Source organism: Malurus melanocephalus, unplaced genomic scaffold (genome assembly GCF_030028575.1).
Source record: "Malurus melanocephalus ecotype Western Australia unplaced genomic scaffold, MMel_1.1 scaffold_141, whole genome shotgun sequence".
In the NCBI taxonomy this organism is placed as follows: Eukaryota; Metazoa; Chordata; class Aves; order Passeriformes; family Maluridae; genus Malurus; species Malurus melanocephalus.
Window position 1 is genome coordinate 1,268,117 of NW_026623373.1, and position 23,787 is coordinate 1,291,903.

The 23,787-nt window shown below is 34.9% G+C and overlaps 1 protein-coding gene across 3 annotated transcripts in view; it reads right to left on the reverse strand.

The window, feature by feature from the left end:
- WWP1 (WW domain containing E3 ubiquitin protein ligase 1) overlaps positions 1–23,787 on the reverse strand; it is a 56,742-nt gene that overhangs the window by 21,465 nt on the left and 11,490 nt on the right. Inside the window, exons 2-7 of one of the 3 annotated variants that reach the window (XM_057371110.1) lie at positions 13,426–13,516; positions 9,985–10,123; positions 7,663–7,787; positions 5,077–5,214; positions 4,913–4,976; positions 2,694–2,875 (exon numbers count right to left, since the gene is read on the reverse strand). In XM_057371110.1, the coding sequence (XP_057227093.1) occupies positions 2,694–2,875; positions 4,913–4,976; positions 5,077–5,214; positions 7,663–7,787; positions 9,985–10,123; positions 13,426–13,495 (718 nt within the window). In that variant the 5' untranslated portion in view covers positions 13,496–13,516. Of the gene's footprint in view, positions 1–2,693; positions 2,876–4,912; positions 4,980–5,076; positions 5,215–7,662; positions 7,788–9,984; positions 10,124–13,425; positions 13,517–23,787 lie in introns of those variants that run through there. The other 2 variants (XM_057371109.1, XM_057371111.1) reach the window with 2 other exon arrangements.

The window sequence follows — 23,787 nt, forward strand, 5'->3', positions numbered from 1 at the left end:
AACAAAATGTCACAACACATTTGCCTTCAGTTAAAACTTGCAGTTTGCAAGCCATTCTCTACGTTTCCCTGCTAAAATTATTTCTTAGTCATGTCTTGGTCAACTCAATGTTACACCTTACTCTAGATTAGCAAAAGGCACACGTCTCCTTTCCAGGAAATAGTATGGCCTTTTTTAAAACTCTGAACTTACATCAAGTTTAAAAAGAATCTAGATCAGTATGACATGAAAACAAATATTAAGAGATTACTCTATGAGATCTAGAAAACTAAGAGGCATTTCTTAGAGATAATTTCTTTCCTTTTTCAGAGTTGAGGCAAARAACCTTACAATTAACCCTACACCTGTAGGTTTAAGAGGAATTAAAACATGAAAACTATTATTGACTAACACAATTTACAAAATTCAATAACTGAAGAAAAGTACTTTAGAATCACAAAGTAAATCAATTCTGTATTTTGAAGAACARTAAAAATGTCATCAAACTCTAAGAACAATCTCGTAAAAGGTTTAAAGCAGGCAAAGGGTAGTGCTAAGAAGGCTTTACTAGTCCCAAGCCCATTTGGCCAACAAKACATCAATTATCTGCACAKTTTAACASAAAGTATCTCAGCACAAGTTCTTGTCTTGGACAAGCAACATCAGGTAGAGCAGCCTATAGGACATCCATTAAAAGTCAAGGCCCTATAAAAAGCAGTGCAACATCATTCAGAGCTTTCATTTTCTGCACCATTAATCAACATTATACAGTGACAATTCTATTCATACTTAGCAGCTTGTATCTGTTTTAGAGTTGAAACAATTTTCTACAGGACTAAGGATGAAACACAGGCTTCAAAAAATTTTCTTACCTTACAGCATATTATTACATTACGACTGAAGCCAATACAATTGCTCTATACTCTTAACCCTGTTGATACACATTTACAAAATTTAACCCTACATAGGAGCCCATAAAAATCTTGCTTCATTATTTTAAAGAGCTCGTTTGCTGTAATTCTGTCATCAGAAATTAATTTAAATTAGCATGTCAATTTCTTCAAGGAATTTTCACTGCACCATATGAATTTTCTTGACATGCATAATTACAAGCATGATTTTGAAATTTTACATGATTTTTAAGTTCTRTAAAAGCACTACTTTTTGATCACAACTTTTCCAAGGTAACATACCACTATTTTCAGATGGCACAAAAGGAATTAACTACATTAAGATACATCAAGAGTTTACATTATTTCAGCAAATGGAAAGCATGACACAAAAACTAYCAACAATTTGATCACATTTCCTCAGACTTCTGAGGAAACAAGCAACAACTTACACAGGAAAAAAGTCAACTGAAATTTCAATTTTCATTAAAAAAAAACTCAACTCATCCACATGAAAGCATGAATAGGGTTACATAGTAAAGTTAGGAGAAAAATAATGAACAAAYAATCTGCTCTATTAGTAAATTAATCTCCAAAACAGATCTATAAAACATTACATCAGATTTAYCAATTATGCCTAAAACAACAATTATGGCAATATCACATAAAATTACAATCCTGCTAAGTACTACAGGGGAGAAAAAAAGTGTCATCAAAAAATGCTGGAGACCTGTTTCMTGTCTTGCCTTAAAATCATCTTCACCAGCTGGTATAGTTGACAACTGATATATCAATGCCTCAGTGCATGATCAGTGATGATTTCATCAATACTACCAYTTGAACAAATCAATTATTTTTCAATTACCCTATCCTAAGACAGACTTCAGATGGATCTATCTGCCGTTGAAGAAAAAGGGACCAACAACTAAATAATATATATGCCCTCTAGCCTTGAGCTGAAAAGAGAAGGGAATCAAATTAAAGTTATTCAAATAGAGAAAAGCTTCAGAGAAGGCCTAATTTAATTATTAACTTTTAAAGTTCATAATTGTTTCTGTTATCTTCCAAMKCTACCAATAGTTTCTACTCTATTACAGAGTTTGACAATGTCTGTTCTGCTATTTAGTAACAACCTGCCTATTTTTGTGTAAGGTTGTCTTTTCTCTCTACTACTGTAATCTCTCTCAAACAGCTGAGAAAATGTTTAGAAAGCACAGTTATTATTAGATGCCAGAGGAACAAAAATCAAAATATACTTTCTTCTCACTAGTTTCACTGTACCAAAAGTGAACTGTAGTCAGAATAAATGTTTTTGTGTTTGAGATGAAAATAAAATTCAGTAGTTGCTACTAYGTGTTTTTAAGTAAAATAACTTTTGAAAAAATTGAAGGCAGGGAGAGCCTGCAACACATCTCGACTCAGAGCACAGCAGTTCCCTTCCTAAATCAGAGTTATATAATGTCAGGAAAAAATTAACTATAGTTACTCAAATTACTTGTAAAGAAATCTGATTTTTCTTCCAGAAAATCAGTAATATGCTTTCATTATYTGGGACTGAAAAACAGAAGTTTTTGAACACTTAAATCTTTCTTCATCAGAGAAAAAAACTGGTGGTAAAGTGTGAAACTCAGTATATTTAAGAATGGGTCTACTGCAGAAAATATTACAAAAGTGGACACACAAGATTATAAATTCAAASCTAGAAACATCCTTTCATTATTTTTGAAATACAACAACAATTGTATAGAAAAAGTAGCTCAACCTCAAATACAACTATATAAAAAAGTCTTATGGAACATGTTCCCATCACTCTCCCACTCTTACCAGTGCTGTTGACAGGCTGAGCTTCAAGTGGTTTTGGTACTGGTGTATTTTTGGGTCTGTCTGTAACGTGAACAGGAGATGGTGTACTGTCTCCATTAACAGCTTCTACACAGAATGCATTCTGTACTACAGAGTTGGAAGGTACTTGATTGTCTATCCCATTAGAAATGTCACAAGCAGATCTTGGTAAAAATAGAAGATGAYTTTAGGTTACAACAAGTAACATGTTGAACAGTTACACAATTAAACCAAATCCTACACTAAATTAGGCTATAGAAACAAATAAAGAAATGTCACAACTGTTTATAACATGGTGTGAATASCCTAGATAATTGTTTTGATCTTGCACTTGACCTTAAGAAAAAGGCAAAACTTGATTTTGAAGATTTCAATACTTAGAAGAGGTAAGAGTTTCCATTTTCACTTCCTCTTTTACTTTCAATGACGTATTAGAATTGAATTGAACAGACTGATGCTCCTGCCACATCTTCCAAAACAGCTTTAGAGACCCTTCCAAAGTGCAGCTATGAGCAGGAAAGGCTTTTTCTCTCATTAAGCAAGAGGAAGAACTGGTTTCATTAGTCATATCACTAAAAATACTCATAACATAAGAAAGCAACTAAATTCTCCCTCAGTAAAAGGAAAATAAGATGAGCTTCTCTGTGCATTGGCAGGATGGGACATTGTGAGGACAAATACTCATAGGCAGCCCTGTGTTTACAAGATTRCATGGAAATAAATGCAGTTTTAGGGTTTGTGAATGTAAAGTTTTGTTCAGTTACAGTGGTACCGCGGATTTTTACTTAAATCTCTTCCAGAATACTTAAAGCCATTCACCAGAGACAGTTTCTCCTGTCTCAAATATTTTGAAAATTACACTCAATACCAACTCCTTATCTTTTCAAGGRGTAGAGGCTAAGTATTGAAGAGAAGTTTAACAGACGAGAAAAAATGTGAGAATAGTTAGAAGACCCACTTTGTGGAGAAAGAAGGGAAAAAGCAGCATTTCCATGCTTCCTTATCCAACTCCAAAGGAGTAATATAAACAGAGAATTGAAGTATTATCCCTTTTCAACTCTGGACTACAAATTCAATTTGCCTCCAAAAGACATGCAGAGAAGCTACCTTAAAACTTTTCTTCATGTCTTAATTTTAAAACAGTAAATTAAAACTGCTGGGTACTTGTGTGGAAAACAGCAGTAAATTAAAATATCAACATCAAGACCAGGGTCCCAGYCAGACACATAACTCCAGTTACAATAGCTGAATGAAAACAAATGATTGTTACTACCGTTTCAAAATAGTATGCAGATATGTTTCAAAACACTTTTAGCAGTCCCAAACCTTTCTAACAAAAAAAAAAAAAAAAGCAGAAGCAACTTTTTATTCTCACTCCCTCATCTTGAGCAGCCATTGAGGTACAGAGACACATATCCATATATTCAAAAAAAGAATCAAGTCAAACATACAAGGACAAATGTGTCCCTGTCACTCAAATGCATAGCAACTGGATGTTTTTCCAYTCCAACTGTCAATAGCTTAGACAGAAAGGGGTTCACACAAGGTAACTGAGCAGACCATTAACATTAAATTGATCTGAATTTTGACCTGTTTGTCTTACTAGAGATGAGGKGGCAAAAAGCCTATTCCTACTTCTCTTCTTGAGCAGTTACAGAGAAGCCAAGAATGACACTCTAAGTTGGTCCCAACATCTTTTTCTTGCCACTTCAGGATGAAACAGACCTTGGCCTCAGTGTTATGGACACTGCTTGTGAAACTCCATATGAGTCTCTTTAAGTTCCTGATTGTGACCTTAAAAAGGCTGAAGAGGAAGTAATTCAGACTTTCCTTTCCTTTTCCTTCCATTCAAGTACTACACTGCAAAAAGCTGGTAGACATTAACAGAAAAGGTTCCTAAGCAGCAAAAGAAAATAAATGGAATAAGTACATAAAAATACACTGAGAACTGCTCCCCTAATTTTGGCTGCAGCATTTAATAGATTTCCAAGCAGCTGAACTAAATTATGTAATTATCAAACAAATAATGTTTCTAAAATTTGTGGCAACATAATTTAGACCTCAACAGCTAAAATCTCACACCTTCAGAAATATTAAAAAACCAACCAAACACACAGCTAAACACAAACAACCCAAGCATCTCAACTAATAAATTTGCTAATGTATTTCATATGGCATAAAATACAAAAATAAATTCCAACCTGGATGAACCTCTTGCTGAAGAATCTCTGCTTTCATGCACAGCATCGCCATTTTGCTGAACTTCTACTGAAGAGTAAGAAACAAATTCAACAGAAATATTCTATTATATCTGTTTAAAATCTTAATCCAAATATTATCATCAGACTTAATTGCTTCAACTTACTGGTTGCTGATGAACTGAGATTTGTAAGAGCTTCTTGTTCAACAACCAAACCATCYAGCACAACTGTCAGTTCACCTGTTTGCACCATGCCACTCTTGTTTTCCAAAGACAGTTTCAATTGTTCTTTCACCTTCTCCACTAAAAATGGAGTTGGGGTGGGTGGGTAAGGGAAAAGAAGGAAAGAAGGGGTAAAGGAAAGATTAAATTCTAGATGATATTAAAAGAGACCTTCAACAAATGTGATATATGCATTTAGTTATAAATAGAACATATAAAACAGAACATAAGAGATATTCAAAGCAATGTATGAATCACTATGGAGCTGTGTATATTTACACCTGCTGTGGGTAAATAAACGTTTTATTTTAAAAATGAACTGTCTGCTTACATACTATATTCTATAGGTATGCTAAAGAATCCATGAGGATTCARTACTTTGTTGTTAATGATTTCCCARATCTGTCACTTCCATTAACCTCTTGSGAAATTATGCACTACTTACGTAACATGTGATGGCTGAAAGTCAAACAACTTCTCAGCCATACATCCATATATTATAAGTCATTGGGAACCTCATTTTACAACCAGAGCTTATATTCATTTCTCAYAGCACCTTCCAAAACTAATTCTAAAAGACCATTGTAAACATAATTTCTTTGAGGAAGAAGTAAATGGATGGCATAGAGCCCTCCCTCAATTTTAACACTAKTTTTAGTAAATCCTTACTAGCATTTTCATAGATTGCAACTCCAATGATTAAACAGTAAAGAGGATGCCTCAGGTAACCAAAAATTAATTCAGAAACTATTTTCACCAAAAGAAAATTTGAGATAATTGATGGTGCAGTAAAAGAATTCAATCTGACTGACAAGCAGTACATGCATTTGTAGAGAGACATACGTAATCCAGAGGTAAACCATGCTGGGGATGCTACRTAATTCCCTCTAAATCAACTATTACTAGTACAGCAGTTAAAGCTACATGTCATAAATCCAAACACAGTCAGCTAGGAGTTCACATTAATCAGGTTAAAATGGTTAAGACCTTTTAGTATTTGTGCTCTCAGATTAAAAGMTTAGTTTTTTAAGATATGCCATCATATTTCCCTCCATATGATAGGATTCCAAGTTAAATTTAAAATTCACTGGGCACTTCTATGCATTAAACTAGCATTTCCATATTTGTTTCATTCTTAGCATGTATCATAAATGAACARTAAACATGAAAACAGGGAAGGCTATCAAAACCTATTGCCAGATACCCCCAAGCTATTACTTGAAAGAGCAGGTTTGACAGGGTAGTTGGGCAGCAGTTACCTTGCAGACACACACTGCTGTACTACAAAGGATTTCAAAGGACTTTAAATCTCTGGAGCAAGCACAAAGCTCCTAAATCTACAGGATTACTGATTTAGCAATCTGCATTTTGGAGAACAGTACTACTTCAAAGAGAAAGAAGGAACTAGCCTACCACTGAGTTCTTCAACACATAATTTTTGCAAAGGCTGGTTGGTTTAACTTCTGCTATTTTGTTAACTTCCTAAATCAGAAACATTGTACATAAATTATTTTTGGTGTAATGTACAGCAAACTCAGTCAAACATTCCCTGAAAGAATTTGTCAGGTTGTTATATCCTATATACCCTGGATCTACAGCAATAAAATAKTAACTATTTTGTAAGAAATAGTTAAAATATTAAATATTTTTTTTCTCTGGCTAACATTACTATAACCCAGTTTCTTCTGATACAGTTTCCTTATTGAAAAAGAAATTTTTTTGCTCAACTATAAAATCTTCCACTGAATAATTACAATATTGTTGAAGAAGCTCCATTTAATTTTGGATTCTGTTTCAATTTTCTGTAAGAAACAGAAAAATTTAACTTTTTTTTTTTTTTTTTTTTGCTCGCCTTTGCCCCCACCTTCCTAAACAGGTACCTCAGGTTTATACATCTAACTGTGAGAAAGTTTAAGACTGGTTAAGCTGAAATTCTACTGTCACTCTGGAGTGGAATTTAAAGTGTGGATTCACCAYCTTTTTGTACTAAAGAACAAAAATTTGAAAAGCAAATTAGATATAGTCTATTAAAAATACTTAAAATTAGAAGTTACATAGAACAAACAATCTCTAATGTACCAAAAGGAAGATACAATCATTTCATTAATCAATGTTTTCTATTGCTTGCCAGGCAGCTGAATTAYRAGGGACAAATAYAGTCTTTCAATTAGTGACTCCAGAGAAGAAAAACATGAAAAATTGCATGGCTTTTCTGAAAGTTTAGCCTTTTTTTTTGCTACCAAATCTAAAACAGATCTTCTACCAAACTAGTTATTAGCRTGCTAAAAAACATTGTATTTAATCACCTCTGCTTTACTTAAATTTCAGTAACTCATTCTACTGTTTGTTTCAAAAGTATTATGCCATTGCTATTTAAATTGCTCTCAATAGCACAGACATCTCTAGAAGAGATATCAACTGAAATACAGTTGTAATTACATGTATAGTTAGTAGTCTGGTTGCCAGTTTGATATACAGATTAGTAATAATAATTCTACTTTATTCAAAATATCCTTCATGATAACTTACATTTTCTATTGTGTATTTCCAAAGCTTGTTTCAAGTCTACAGTGGCTCTTCCTAACAAAGCATCTGCTTTTAAAGTGTGATGGCTCCACACTCTAAATTCCAGCGTAGTCTGTGGAGTCACATTCCTGCGTACAAAATACATTTTAAAAGGAAAGATATATACAATTTAAAAGAATTAATTCTTGTTATTGCGAGTATTTGAACTTCATTCACTTTCTCATCGTATTTCTTGATAAGAATGACRTGAAGTAAGTTTTTGTATTGCAAGGGGACGTTTTTAACTTAGAACTGCAAACACTATGATATTTACACTTAGGATCAAACCCAAAGTGCGTTACTATGATAGCATTAGGAATTTCAGAAGTATCAGAATAACCTACACTAAGCTCAAATCTCAGTTTTATAAAACACATCTATTTACGAAAGGCAGATTTCCCCATTTCTCAGGAGTTCTAGTTAAAAACGGACATTTTTAAATGTGAAGAAAAAGGTGAGAAGTATATTTGTCTGTCACTAAAAAGAAAAATACTGATTTTTTTTAAAGGAAAAGGAATGAAGCATCTATTTGCAAGCAGGAAGAACCCACTAAACAGGTGTCAGCTTGCCATGAAAGTGYTGATAAACACTTTTTGTGAATCCACAAATACATATATAATCATAAGGCATACTCACATAAATCAGAGGGGTAAAATCAAATGATGAGGCTAAAGTAAAAACTGGAGGGAAGCAGAAAGGTAAAGGACCCAATTGCAGAAATATTATGATAATCCTTGGCATTAATCTCTCCCCTGCTCAAGCTATGCTAGGTCCTGGACAGTAAGTTTCGCAGTACAGAGTCTAGTACTGCAAGAGTGCTCTTGGCTGTGAAAAATGGGAGTAGTAGTACTTTATTGCAAAAAGTCAAAGACCACATATCCATCAATATTGACCTAATATACACAGAAAGTTATATCAGCCATGAAGAAAAAAATRATAAAAACAACCCTCACCCTCTTAACAACAGGTCTAGCTCTAYAGTCACTTGAACATGTTGGATAATATAGATCTTTTTTGCTGAAACACAAGTATCTTTTTGCATTTTGAACAGGCTGCCTTCTAATAGGAGTCTTAATAAAAGACCAGCTCAAAAAGTAAAGGAAAAAATCCCTAACACCTACACACAGAAAATATGTTGCTGACCCACAGAAGTGAAGGGAATTTGGTAAGCCAGAAAGGTACTTAACCTCAAATACCATTGCAATAGCCAGAGGGGCCAGAATACTCTCAACATATATATAAGGCTAAGACCCTAAGTAAGCAGTACTCATGAAATGAGTCTGCCTTTACCATGCWTTGCAAATTACCTCATTTCTATCAGATCATCAAATCCTGACAAATCAAACCCGCCTCCTCAAGAGAAACTCGGGGCTCTGTGAAYATACTGATAGCTCCGCATTAGTTATGGCTCTTGATCCTGGAAATCATCCTCACATCCAAGACTATGTCACTCTCTTCTGCAATATTGCAAAGGGATAGTAAGTTCACTAAACCTGAAATACTGAGAAATGAGRCACAGGAATACCCTACTTGCTTCAGAGCAGGTCTGGAGTAAGTTAACTGTTCCCAAGCAAAGAGTTCCCCAAAGATTGCAATCTATCAAGATTCCTCCTATTAAGAAAGCTAGCTATTGCACACRGACATGTCAGATGCTGTGAAATGTACTGGCCAAGGTTCAGTGCCACTTGACAGGAGCTAAGCTGTTTCCAGACCCAAGTCTTAATAAATACAATCTCACTTGTGAATAAAGCATTCTAGCCAAGCATAAGATTGCCAGTTCTTCATGGAGTCATATTCAGRTATATCTACACCCCTAGCAAAGTTAAACCAAACTAAACCACAAGAAGATTAAAACAGTCAAATATCAGGGAAAGTTGCAAAGTCACTTTGCAGTTTGTGTGTATGCACCCCTTCATTGGGACATTCAAAGAAGTGACCTTCCTTACACCTATTACTTATCGAGTTGAGACTTTTTTCCTTTGAAAGTTGAGAATGACATCGTTACAATTAGTAACTCTTTCAGCAAGGTGTGCTAACACAGTGCTAACAAATATCAACAYTATACCACGTACAGACACTGTATGGAAGTAACACATGCCATACAAAAAACATACACAAAACATTGTAAGGATTGAGATAAAAACAATTTGAGATAAATACCAACTTATGTCTCAATTTAGACATCAACAGCCAGAGCAGCAAACTATGCAGTCAGCCAAGTTTAGTAAATATTTGCCTGCAATGTCTGTGTAATAAAGAGTATCAAACAACCAAAAATCTACTTACACTGTCAGCTGCTCATCCCATTTTGGATTTGAAGAACTACTTGATTTTGCTGTTTTCTTAATTTCTCCATCTGCAGTTAATTCTGTGTAGAAAGTTGTTCCAAACCAATTCTTTTTCCGTTTCAGTTTGGCACTAGAAACTAATAAAATGCATTGGTTTATCTATAGCAGCATACTGTTGCTGAAAAACAGAAAATGTACTGCCTACACACTGTATGAAATACATGGTACGGCAATGTTATTCCTCCACCTTCTCTACTTCTGCTGAACAGAAAAAAGTCAATGAAAAAATGGTAGTTTTTATTTTGAAAAGCTACTTTGTCAGATAGTTGAAACCAAGTGTCACATACACTTTTCACCACATACTGGTAGGACTGGTTGGAGMGACAGCACAATTATTTTAGATATAAACACTGGAAATAACGTAAGTTATTTTCTCATTGTTCTTCCTATCCTTCCCTTAACTGAAAAATGCAGTATGATAGTATGATACATCTTATGATGCAACTGAGAGATTCTCAGACAGACTTTATTTTTTAGTTATATATTAAGAAAGTCAATGCAGTTCACACCTATTTCAAAATGTCCCTGTATAGCAAAGCCTGTATACAGAGCTTCATTTCCTTGCCTATATTACTGTGTGGTTGACCTGCGGTTTTACACAGCASTTTGTTAAAATTAAGAAACCTACTCTTATGTTTCCCCTACATAAACAGTTTTGCAAACTCAAAGTTTCAGGTAAATATTCAACAACTAAGAAACACCATTCGACCAAAGAAGCTATTTTTCACCTCCAAATCACTGGTGAGTTCCTCTGTGCTCCTGAACATAAATCTGTTCTCCCACTTCCATATCCAGCTGAGGAAGCCACTATAAAAACCAAAAGCAACCTAACTGCCAAGATTTTAAATTCTATTTCAGACGTATGCTGTCTTCAAAAGACCACAAGAATGGACTCTCAGCTTTACTTACCTGCTGGCTATGCCTTCTCTCCTTTGCTTCAGAGTAATTCTTGYTCCCTCCACTTGCAAACTGAAGGAAGGCTGAGTATTTTCAGCCATTTGGAAATAACTCTTTCCTGTTCCTTTCCTTCAKGGTACTTGCTAACTCAGCATGGAAGTTTACTAAACTGTCTGAAAGGGAGACATATTTCTGGATTGCAGCATTCTGAGACATAAACATTAGYTATTTAAAAGTTAGTGGGATGCAAACATCCAAGATTGTAAAGGCACTAGCCATGGACTTATACTTAGTTTCAAATAAAAGGTGCAAACTTTACTCTCTCACATCTGGAAAGCTCAGTCTCAGTAATGCATCAGGGCTGTCAAAGGAAACTGTAGCCCTGATAACAATGAAAGCTTAGATATAGAAAACTGAAACCAAGACAAGATCTCAACAAGAATATTTGAACAAATACTGATGACAAGGATGCCTGCAACATGCTGCAYCTTCCCAAACTCAAACAAGTTTGAGAACTCYRTATTAATTCTTTGTCTGCAAAATGYGTCTATGATATYTGCTACCTTTACAAAWGTGCTTTTTAARTACAGTTCTTGAAATATAAATCTAGGTTCTACAGCAGCATAACCAAAACTGCACATAAATATGCAGTGTAGGTCAGCAATACTACAGTCCCACACTTCTCTGTCTCCCACTCCTTTCCCTCTACTTCCATTGGCATTCCTGTGATCTTGCAAAAAAGACTGGTTAGAGAACTAAAACTTCAGACAAGTAATCCTAAATGTTGTAGAGACTTCTTTCCATTTGAGTCCTGACTCAGATCTCTTGGAGTCAAAAGAAGTCCCAGTACCAGAAAAATACAAGACCACTTACATAAGGAGCAGCTTAGTATAGGATACAAAATTACCATTTCTGTATACACAGATTTGAAATTAAGGGTCATTTGTGTAAGTCAGTTCGTTACTGTTATATATATACATTCAGTCTACAGGAGGCYGCCAGTTTTGATGATTCATCACATTATTGAATTATGTGCTCCTTACACAAGGTTACTCAGTTTTAAGGTTCCTCTCTTATCTAATTTCATAAAATATTCACTTGGGGGACTTTTCAACAATTTTTTCTCAGGTAGCCTGGCCATCTTTGGATCATCCAGCAGGATGAACCTTTCTTCAGACAGCCTTTGTTAAGACCAGATATCTTGCTCATGTTTTTTCTAAATTTTGTTTGGGATAGCCTTAATATGTTCTTGGCCATGAACCCATTTTTACTTCCGCATTCCCAGATTTCTCAAAAACCTTGGAAAGTTCAACTTAGTTGTCAATGGTAAAATGTAATTCATATACATAAATACATATATATTTATGGCAGATGTATTTATGCACAGTTTCTTAACCTGTGTGCTGGTAACATTTTCACTTTTAACTGCTGTAACACTGTCACAATTGGCTATCAAACTTGTTTACCTAGATGCACTTTGTTAGTCYTCAGACTACAAGGAAGTCTCAGTTCTGCTCTGCCATCTCACAGATAAAGCAGGTAAGACTGGCACCAATTGTCAYATCTTTGACCAATTCTTGTCAATCAATAGCAAAATGCATAATCTAGTTGGCCTGTTCAACATGACACGGTATACTCAGCACAATCGGAAATCTCCAGGACTATTTGTAGCCGATTGTGCTTCCCTTCCACACTTACTGGGATGGCTGAATTCTGCCTCAAACTACAAGAACTAGCGCAGCAAAAGGAAAAAAAGTAAACAGTCACAAGAGACAACACAGTCAATTCCAACTGGATAGAAGGAAAAACATTCACAGTGATGTGACRTCACCAGAAAATCTGGTAGTGTACAGCCTTTTAGACACTGAAAATTCAACTGGTCAATACCATAATCGATTTCAATGGTAGTCCTGCCTTCATCAAAAGACTGAACTAGGAAATCATCTAAAGTTCATTCCATACTAAATTATTCCATGTCTGTGCAATCCAGCCTCAGGCCCCAAGGACATTATATCGACAAATATTTACCTGATATGTAAAGAAAGACCTTAGTCTTTCAAAGGGCTAGCAAATTTTGTGATCTCCACCAGCTCTCCACCTTCACTACACCATTGTACCCATTTTCAGCTAGGGATTCACTACAACCACCCATCTTTTCTGYAGAATTTCAGTAATATGTGTTCCCTGTTTAGAACAGATGTCATTAATCACAATTAATGCAATTGCAATTGTCTGTATTATTGTATGGATTTTTTTAGGAGATATTAAACCCTGTCATGCAACTCACCACATAATCTCTAATTAGCTTCAAATCATCAACATGTATTATAGTCACATTGTTATCTGTAACATTCCTATCATTAATTAAAATAAATAAAATATTAACTGTACTAGTTCATTTTTACACTCACTTCCATGATTGCTTTTTGTAGAATACATATGTTTTCCTGTAAAAATCAYTATGACACAAACCACTACTTGCCTGTTACTTGCATCTGTAATCTTCCATTACGGTTGTTRCTTGTATCAGATCTTGGTGAGGCTGCGGCCATGTCAGAGGTCTAGGCTTCAGCCTAAAAAAAGCAARCAGGTAGCTTATTAAAAAGTACTTATCTCTGCATGTTAGCTACAGATATTAAATAAAATGTTCAACTARTCAACAAGTTACCAAATATTATTTAGGTATGGCAGAACACATTMTTTCATAACAGCAGTTAAAAAAAGCAAACACTTTGGAAATCTGTCCCACATTACACTTCTAARGATGCCAAGACACTTCAGTAACATATATATTTACATAATTTAGAACAACTGTGTAAGGCAAGAATAGAAATTCAGCTGTGATATATCAATATTCCTCTCTCTAGAAGACATACTTATGGTCTGATTTCAGATGAGCCGAGCAYCATTAACTTCAAATGAACAAAACATCTGAAACATTTGCATATGAAGATCATGCTGCTGACCAGAACAATGCACTCAAGCAGTAATGAGAGCAATTCAGACAAACATTCTATCCCTAGATTTGCCATCAGGTTTCTGTTGTCCACTGTTGTCCACCCACAAATCACTTCCTCATCCACTGAGGTGACAACAGGCACTTTACAAGGACTACCCCACCTCATCACTCAGCAAGTAAAACAGCATTGCGTCAGATCCCAGCTGATAAYTTTAACATATAAAACCAGAAATTAAAAAGGATGAGATAAAGATAAAATAAGGAATTTTAAAGAACTTTTRAAGTATTTTCAAAGAATTTTTAATGGTAAAAAACCCTTTTGCTTTTACAATTATTTTTTTCAGACTCATGTGATTGAMTATGCTTCAGCATTTTTTAAAATGTTGACTTAACACATTGTAATACAGTGATTTGAAGGTCTAGTTTTAAATTCAGTTTATTGGCTGTCATAGTTGGAAAACACAATTTACAAAGATATGTACATCCAAATCAAAGTGCATCACTGGCTACACTTTCTAAATCATGACACTCATTTTGCATCYCTATCCACTAAATTATACAAAGTGGCCAGTAAATTTGGTCAGTAAATTTCCATCTGGCTTGATATCAATCACTTGTTATTGCAAACAAATGGAAGGTGTTGCAGTTTTACACTTTTAATAAAWTTTCAGGTTCTAAAACTCTTATTGTGAAGACTTTTAAGCAGATGAGGAAATTCTGCTTCCAAGTTTAAGTGTACAAACATGGGAAGTTTTAGAGATGATACACATCTTTTCTGGCAACAAGAATCACACAAGGAAACATTTCAAAACATCAGTTTTAAAAATGCTCTCTCCATAGCATCAATTTATTTCAAAAAGCAGTCAGTTTCTTTCTTGTTAAAATGCCATCTTCACCTTCAAGAGAAAGTGCCTTAAGTGTCTTTACTTTTTTGAAAATTACTGTTAGCATTGCTGACTGATATCACTGAGCAGGTCAGGAAATTCGTAATACTTGTCTTTTTGTGAGATAAAACATTTAATTATTCTTCAACTTTTACAACTCTGCTAAGCACTTTGCCATGATAATGAAACTCCGCAGTTCAAAAGATCTTCCTGGTCACACCCACTGTCATTACAGATTATTTTAAATACTCTACTATTTAAAGGTTTTGTTTTTATAAAATGAACCACAATGATGACATCCTGCAGCACTTTCTGCACTTATAGCTCCAACTTCCTTGTTGCTTGCCTATGCATGATGCAATGAATGAGTTCTGCATGTGATGCTCCCCTTGTAACCTCACCCCAGAACCCTTTTTACTTTGGTCAAATCAGCCACTGCATCTGTCATTACTTTTTTACAGTTTTTATTTTTTTTWAAAAAGCTGTTATTAAAGAAGATACTGTTTAGAATTTACAATGAGGAATGTCTCTTGTCTGGTACATCCTTCCCTAGTGACTTAGTTCTTTGTGAATTTCATTATGGGGACAGAATCTAGCAATTTCCATAAGTCAAACCACATCACAAACACCTATATTTTCATCCAACTGTCTGTACAGCAAGCCTTTCCCACTGTGTAATTTTTTCTAGTATTTGTTTCTTCAGAACTTTGGCAATGTTTTCCAGACATCTTCCAACAGTATCTGCTGACAAAAGAATGWGTTTTAGTTTGTCACCACATTGTTTTCTATGTATTATTTCAGACATTTTTACTACCACAGGAAGATGAAGTGCTTCCCYAACAAGTATCTTTGTGACTTTTGCTACTGAGAAATCTCAAAAGAGGCTTCTAAYGATCTACAACTAAGTTTAGTGAAATCTTGTAGTCCTGGATTGACTATAGCATGACTTTAACATTGCTGAAAAAAATTGTAGATGTTTGTCTTCATGTTCTGGTAGCTTCATTTTTAAATGCCTTTTRGTAATTGTGATGGCTTCACACTATCATTAGCTGATACCTCAAGAAACAATGTTCATCATTTCCAATAGCGGATGTACATCCGTGTTTGAAATGCCCTTCTTGATAAACCAAGTTGTTTTGTAAGAGGTAGTGGCCAATGGTTTGATCTTATAATACATCYGAACTAGAGCTCATAGTAGGAGTAGAAGAAGCATCAGCTCCCCCCCCCCCCCATTATTCACATTATTAGCATTATCTTAATCCATGGTCTCTTTGCAGGATTTTTGTAAAGCCACTTGCCCACTTTGTGAYGGTTTGTTTAGTAAAAACTAAATATTATAATCCAGAAATCCTCCTAACTGCATCTATTACAATATCAGGAAATGAATTAACAAATCAAGTGTTACTGTGATCCCTCCATACTGTGGAATACTAAACCTGTCTTCAGGGTACCTCACAAACCAAATGTGACACAGGACGATCTGACATACAGACCTACAGAGCATGCCAGCATCAATATGTATACCAAGTAAAGCCTAATTGCTTTCTTATTTTTCGATAAAATGTACGTTATAGATTTTCTTCCCATATTTCACTGGATGATATTGTACACCTGACTTTGAAGGTCACTGATATGAAAAACATCATTAAAGCAACACATTCAAGCAATTCTGAGGCAAATAAACTCTAATTCTTCACAAGAAACCAGTATCTGCAATCTAGTTCTAAACATACTTTAAAGAATTAGTTTTGTAATTGACAAATTATGATTGTTTTTACTGGTTTCTTTCCTCCAACTGTTCAACCTGCATAGATCTAAAATGCTAGGGGATTTTGGTTTTAATTTCATTGGTTGGATCAGTTTTGTGCTTTTTTTAACTTTAAATCAAGGACGCACAAAGCAAAATAAATAAAGAAATTAATAATCAGTGTCAGTCCTCAGGTAGACAGTTGATTGCACAATCCCCTCAGACTTCAGGTGCTGATTTATCTGCAGGGAATACCATCTGCCCAAACCTGAGTTTCTGGCTCTGCTAGCTACTAAGCTGCTAACTGCATCTGGCAAACACATTTGCAATCTTCTGATAACAGTGAAGTGAGAATTCACTACACTTAGCTTTGCATCTTTCCCCTTGAAGGMAAAAATGACTGTGATGCCTGGGAAAAATTATTGCAATGTGAGAGCGATCGCAATAGCTGATGGAGATGAAACAAAGTTAGGTTTGGGGTTGGCTGAGAGCCTTTATGTAACTACATGACTGCAAACCACAACAACAATCCCAGGATGTTCTGTTCTGCCCCTGTTAAACGAACATCCTTCTATAAGAGAAACCTAATTTGTATTCTTGCCAGTATGGTTCACTTAGGTGCATTTACACAGCAATGATTACAGTTCCACATTTTCAGTTTGTTGCAAACTATATACTGACACACGTGTCAAATACTGTTTAGAAAAAAAAGTAAAATATATGAATATTCAAAAAATGCATTTAAGCTTTTCTAAATAAATACAGGCTTTTATTGACAAYACATGAAGAAAGTTTTATGTCATAGTTTCTATTGAAAAGGGCTTTACTGAACYGAGCAAATCAGTTGAACTGATGGATTCTGTTTTCACCAAGTTCCAAAGATTCTAATGCCGCAGTAAAGAAGTAAAGAGTGTTTACTGGAAGTAAAGAGTGTTGACATCAATGTTTCCAAAAATCTCTAGTTTCTTGGAGGCAAGCAGAGAGACCACACATATCCTGAATGAAACTAAACAGGGACAATAAGTAAGTCACACAAGCAGAACTGACTGACTTGCATAATGATGGGACTACCATCATTCTTTTACCTTATTAGAAGTAAAACCTTCCATAAACTGTGAGAGATTTTTAGGAGTTCTACTAGATACTCTCCCAGTACTGAAAATTGGAAAATTTCGAGGACTAGCAACCTCCTGTCTTTATGACCCAGAAGAAATTCTATCTGCATGGCCAAAAATAAACAAAATTTCAACTAAACACATTTTCTGATCTTGACAAACAAATGGATGGGATGGCAATTACACCAAGTGAAGTGAAAATATTCATTAGGAGGACTGAGTAGCTTTCACAACCAGGGAAAATGTCAAAAGCAAAACACCTTTACTTTCTTGATCTAATTTGCAAGAAAGCCTATATGAGAAAGAAAAACAGGTGGTGAAAAAACACTGAAAGATGAGGATTTTTTTTTAAACTAAACTATTTTAAAAGTTATATTTTAAACAGTGCAAGCCCTTAGCACTAATGGACAAGGGAACACTATRTCATAGKGGCACTASTTGTTGTTTTGTTGCATMATGGACAAACTATTTTTTCTTCATCCCTTAACCCCTTTTTCTTGTTTCTCAAAATAAACACCCAGTTTGATTCCTGAACATGTTGATTAAGGGTTAAAATCTTTGAGGTTAGCTTTACATAATCTTAAAAAGAGGATTACATACAGCAATGTAAGAGTCACCATCCTTGTAGTTATAATCCTCMTGAAAATCAGGGGATTAATTCTGACAGTGCTACAATCACCATGCATTCCCAAATATGAACCKGCTACACCTTTTTATTCAAGATCTAGGTTAAATGTCATTGGTCTAATAGATGTGAAGCTGACACAATTCCAGAACTGTTTCATCAACACTTACAAATACCGCCCCAGCCTCAAAATTCCTGGACAGCAAAAATTCACAGAGAGACTCTGGAGAGCCCCACAGTGATCGCAACATTTCTGTCTAAACCACCCTCATCATACACAACTTTTACATCAACTGGAAGAGTACAGTCTTGTTATTAACTCCTACAGCTGATATTTTAATATTATTTCAGTCATATGTATTAATTTGGTAACTACAGATCAGTTAGGACAAMATAAGACTGCAGCAAAACCATGGAAAGGACAACACAGTAGTCTTAAAAATTAAAGGATCATTTCCTAATTTATGTGAAACAACAGTTTCATGGAAGTCAGTCTCATTAACAGTAACAACATTTATAAAATTTACACTTCTGTGAAGAACATTCTCTAAATCTCAAAATGCTATTAAAACATCAGAAACAAAAGGGAACCCCAACAGCAAATATTTCATTATTTTTCAGCCATTAGTAGAATAATTACTTATTCAGGTACATTTTAAATTGCATTACTCATTTGGTAATGAGTGCACCTGGTGGAGATAYTTCTTGTGAAGCTGAAATAAAAAGCATCACTGGAGCAGCAAACACATATTCATAAATTGCCTRATGCTGCAAACCAGAAATTGAGGAGATATTTCATGAAGAACCAAGGCATTCAGACATAGAAAAGTACACTAGCCAGAAGAGAAAACCCATTCTTTACTCATATGATACCACAAGAGCCAAACTAGGAGTTTTTACTCCTAGTAAAAAACAAACAAAAAAAAAAGTACCAAGATTGTATGGTCTAATTATCTGTGATATCATTATGCAACATAAGAAAAATCCCATCCCAGAAAACAGTTAAAATATAGTGAGAATCTTAAATCTGCAGAAACAAGCAGTTACACAGCGTGACTTTTCAACTTAATTTTGAATAAGATCTGCAAATGAGGACAGTATCAATGGAATATTTATCCAAGAAACAAAGTCYACCCCTCACAACTACCTACAGAAGGTCAAGTATACCATCTCTAGTTTTTCTRTTTCTGGTTTTACCATCACTTAATAACACCCATTTTGTGGTTTTCCTAGTACATTAATTCATTAATGTAAAAAGGTCAATTCATGCTGAAGGTTGGACCAGTGAATTCAGAAGGTTGTAGGGGTCAGAATGTCCATACTGTAGATGTTCTGATCTTCTAAGTGTGAGATGTGGAAAGCTTCTTGGGAAACTCTCCCCACGGTGGAGCATGCAGTGCAGGGTGACAAAGCTACTGTGTGCAAACACCTTTCAGGAAAAGACAGCTGTTTCACTATGCTGGGGAGCATAGCCAATCATCCACACTTCTAGTGCTGCCTTCAGGCCCTCTTTTTTCAGTGAAGGAACAAGGCTAAGGTGGGGGAAGGGAGTTATGACACTGATAAAAATCAACAAGCATAGGGCCAGAAGCAAGTTTGTTGCTTTCTTCTTAAAAATAAGAAGAGAAAAAAGGAAAAAAACACCTTTTCTCATGTCAGATGCAAGTAAGTTTCTTAGCCGATATCTTTCCATTCAGACTTTCAAAAYTGAGAATTTTGATTTAACAAACTTCTGATTGGAAGATCCATTTCACATTTATCAACAGTAAAAATGGTGATGATTTGTCACAGCTAATTGAATACATATAGCTAATTAACTGGGACTTAAAAAAAAACCCAACAACTTCCTTTCTTTCAGAGAGAACAAGTAACTCTATTATCATTTAAAAAATTCAGGCTTTCTCCTTTGTCATTGGGAAACTTTCAGCTCAGTAATCAGATATGCATAAACAGAAACCAGCTCTGAAACAGATCTGGAGAAATATCTGTATMAAAAAATATGTAGGCCTCTATTAAACTGAGCAGGATGGTAGAATCATTTCTACAACTCCTCTTGCCCACTGCAACACTAACAAAACAAAACAACAACAAAAAAACTCCAACCAAACCAAATCAAAAACAAAGACTTGGCATTCCCTAAATGGATAGCTTTGATCATTAAAAGCTAAACTGACAGTAAAAATTACACMAAGACATATAGGGAACAAATAGTTTTATTTCCCTTAATGCCACAAACCTTGCCRCAAACCCAATGCTATTTTAAGAAGCAATGGAAAGATTACACTTATCAGTAAGAGATGGCTTCCACAGATGCAGTATGGCCTTCTGAGACCCACTGAACTTTTTGATTCATATTGAAGACAAAATTAATTTACTCTTCACAAAATTTCATCTCTCCCCTTCCATTTCAGRTGTCCTCTTCCTCTTTATGATTTACTACTACAGGCCAATTCAGAATGTCTRCATTTCCATTCTCTTTTCTGAACAAATATGGTAGCCAGGAATATACAGTGAAGCCCAATACAAATTTTGGTTTAGATGTGATGGACCAAGGATTCAGACGAGATCATGTAGGGCAAAGTATTAGCTTTTAATTATCAGAAATTAATTGGTGTATGGGGTGGGGGGCTGGGGAAGAAAAAACAACCCTATTTCTGTGAACATAAGCTTCCAACAAAATGCTATATTCATGGATATCTTATATACCTAATCAAAATATTTTCTGGTTTGGGTCCTTTCAATAGAATGCCAGAATTTAAAATATTCATAAAACTGGCAAAATGGTACCTTGACATGCTTCAGCCACTTAGAAGAACTCCTTCACACATGCTCTCTGTTACACTCACTCTTAAGGAACCAAATTGTTTGAATGCAAGAACAAACTTTAAGAAAGAGAAAATATTGTCTAACTATCCTCTTGTTTTAATTATTTCACATTACACATCTTTCTAGCTGGCAAGGACTTTAAAAATTATTATGTATAGCTTTAAATGAACATATTGTAATAGTTAAGCAGGCAATAAGTTTAAAATTTTTTAAATTCTAAATTTAAATTTTTTTGCACTAAAACTTGCAAAAACATTAAAGTTTTTTTTTTTTTTTTTTACATCAAATAAACACCTTTTTTAGTTAATTGAAATTAAGTAAATGAACAGAACAAGAACTACAGAGTAATGAAGCACCATTAGGTAGCGGATTCTTTTTCTGTCTGTTACACATATACTGAAAGAAATGTTTCTTTCAGTGGCAAGTCCCAAGAAGTAGTGCTTCATTGCGTGACTCCTGCAACACATAAGCGAGAAAAGCAAAGTCCAAGTTACACAAACAGCTCTAACCTTTGTTTTCTAATCCGGATGCCTTACACAGGAAGTCCTAGATTTTTTTCAATTTAACTTAATAGATCTGTTTATGTGACAGTGAAATGTTACTTCTTTTTTTCATAGACTAAACCAAGTTCGATGCCTTCTGGTATTCCAGAAGGATTCTGGCCTTTGCCCCAAGCAGCCAATTCCCAAGCACACTTCTTTATCTGCATWAATTTTAACACTTCCTGGTTTAAAAAACCCTTATTTTTTGTTGTTTTCATCTTTACTACCTTTAAATTTCAGTCCTATGTATATTTTTCTCTTTGCATTTTATACCTATGTAATTTAAAATTTTTCTGGGAAATATTCTAATTACCCAACACAGAAGTACACAGGAAAGCCATGTTACAAAATAAAAAATATTTAAGAATGGAACAATGCAGCACGCACTCTTACCATCCGCTTTTCTAACTATGCCTTAAAATCATGCATGAAATTAAAGAACCTGAAACATTACAAATCCTAAAATCTATGACAGTRTGCTTAATGAAGGAAAGATTATTAGCTTTTAGAATTCCTGTGAAAATAATTTAAGCTACAGTCCTATGCTCAAACTGAAGGCAAAAGATGGTACAAAATGTATTCAGAATCATAAAGCATAGAATAAGTTTAATAATTAGCCAGTAAATTTGTAAGATGCAGTAATTCTGAACAGTCTCGTCACATTTGAAGTATCATTTGTAAAAGTATCATAAATAGTAGCTTAAACCATTGTTTAATAGCTTAGAAAATATTAGAAAYGTAAAWCAGTTTTTCASTGATCATTTAAAAGAATAATGCTAAGRGCACTGGTTTTGCTTCTCATCACATCATGGAAACATACAATGACAGTACATTTAGGACAGGATTGTAGTAAACACCATTGTTTGCTAAACAACAAATTCTTTTTTGCAATACCTACAGCTAAACTGGAGTCAAACAATACCTGAAAYGCAGGTCTCTACTTTAAAAAATATCCAGGACAGTTTATAAAAATGCAAAACAAACAACTTGAAACTATTTAACGGAATAGTTAGCTTATAAAGATCATAAGATTCTTTCAGATCCTTTTAGTACTTACTTTTTACTAATAGTTTCTCCAGTTCCTTAAATACTGATAAGTTTAAAACATGTATGTTAAAAAATAACTATTCCATCAGACACATAAATATTACCGATACAAACAGATCTGGAAAACCTGAAAGGACAGTAATATGTACTGTTCAAAACATTTATAACTGTAAGACATATTCTAYAGTGCTAGTGAATATTGGCAACTTTTTTTTTTAAGTCAAAGCAGAGGTGCTTTAATGCCTTATTCTTGATAGTCCTTGATGATCCAGCACATCCATGTCTCTCTKGTACTAAGGAGCCCAGCACCAGGCACAGAGTTACAGGTGTGGTCTCCTCATCAGTGCTGAATAAAGGGGAAGGACCATCTCTCTTAATCTGATGGTGATTCTTTGTCTAATGCAGCCCAGSAATCAGTCACCATCTATTGCCCCAAGGCATGTTGATGCATCATGTTCAACCTCATGCCCACCAGATAATTTYCTGCCAGCAGAATGTTTTGCTTCTCCTGTTAAAACTCAAATGCACTACCAAAACCATCTTCTACAGGCAATAACCCTCACTCCTGTATTTAAAAATAGCTTACAAGCATCCCCCCCAAAAAAATGAGCATTACTTGAGGCTGAAAGGACTGGAAAAGCACCCAAAATTGTTAATTAGTACTCCAACAAAACAAAGGAGAAGAAAGCTATGACAATATCCTCATGCTTTCTGTTTTCATCAGCATTCTTTTGGAAGTGAATCTTCTGACCAGCCAAAAGAGTCAGGGATATAGAAGCATTTWATTTTTCACCTTTTTGCCAAGCCCACAGTACATTCTGGTGGGGATTGAGTATAGTAGTGGCTTCTTTAGGGTTTGCTTTCACATCAGTAGAATTTCAGCTTCAGCACACTCCTCCTCCAAGGTTTATGAGGCCTTGCCAATAAGGCAAGGCATCAGTTCTCCCAGGTAAATAACAGCTTCTCCAGATATACTGTCATGTTCCTGATAAATACCACATATTTTGTTACTAAGTTCCAAGCTGCCAACCCTGCAGCAGACCTACAGAGAACTGAAATGGAAAGAAAACTGTAACTCTTCTTAAAACACAGGACATCC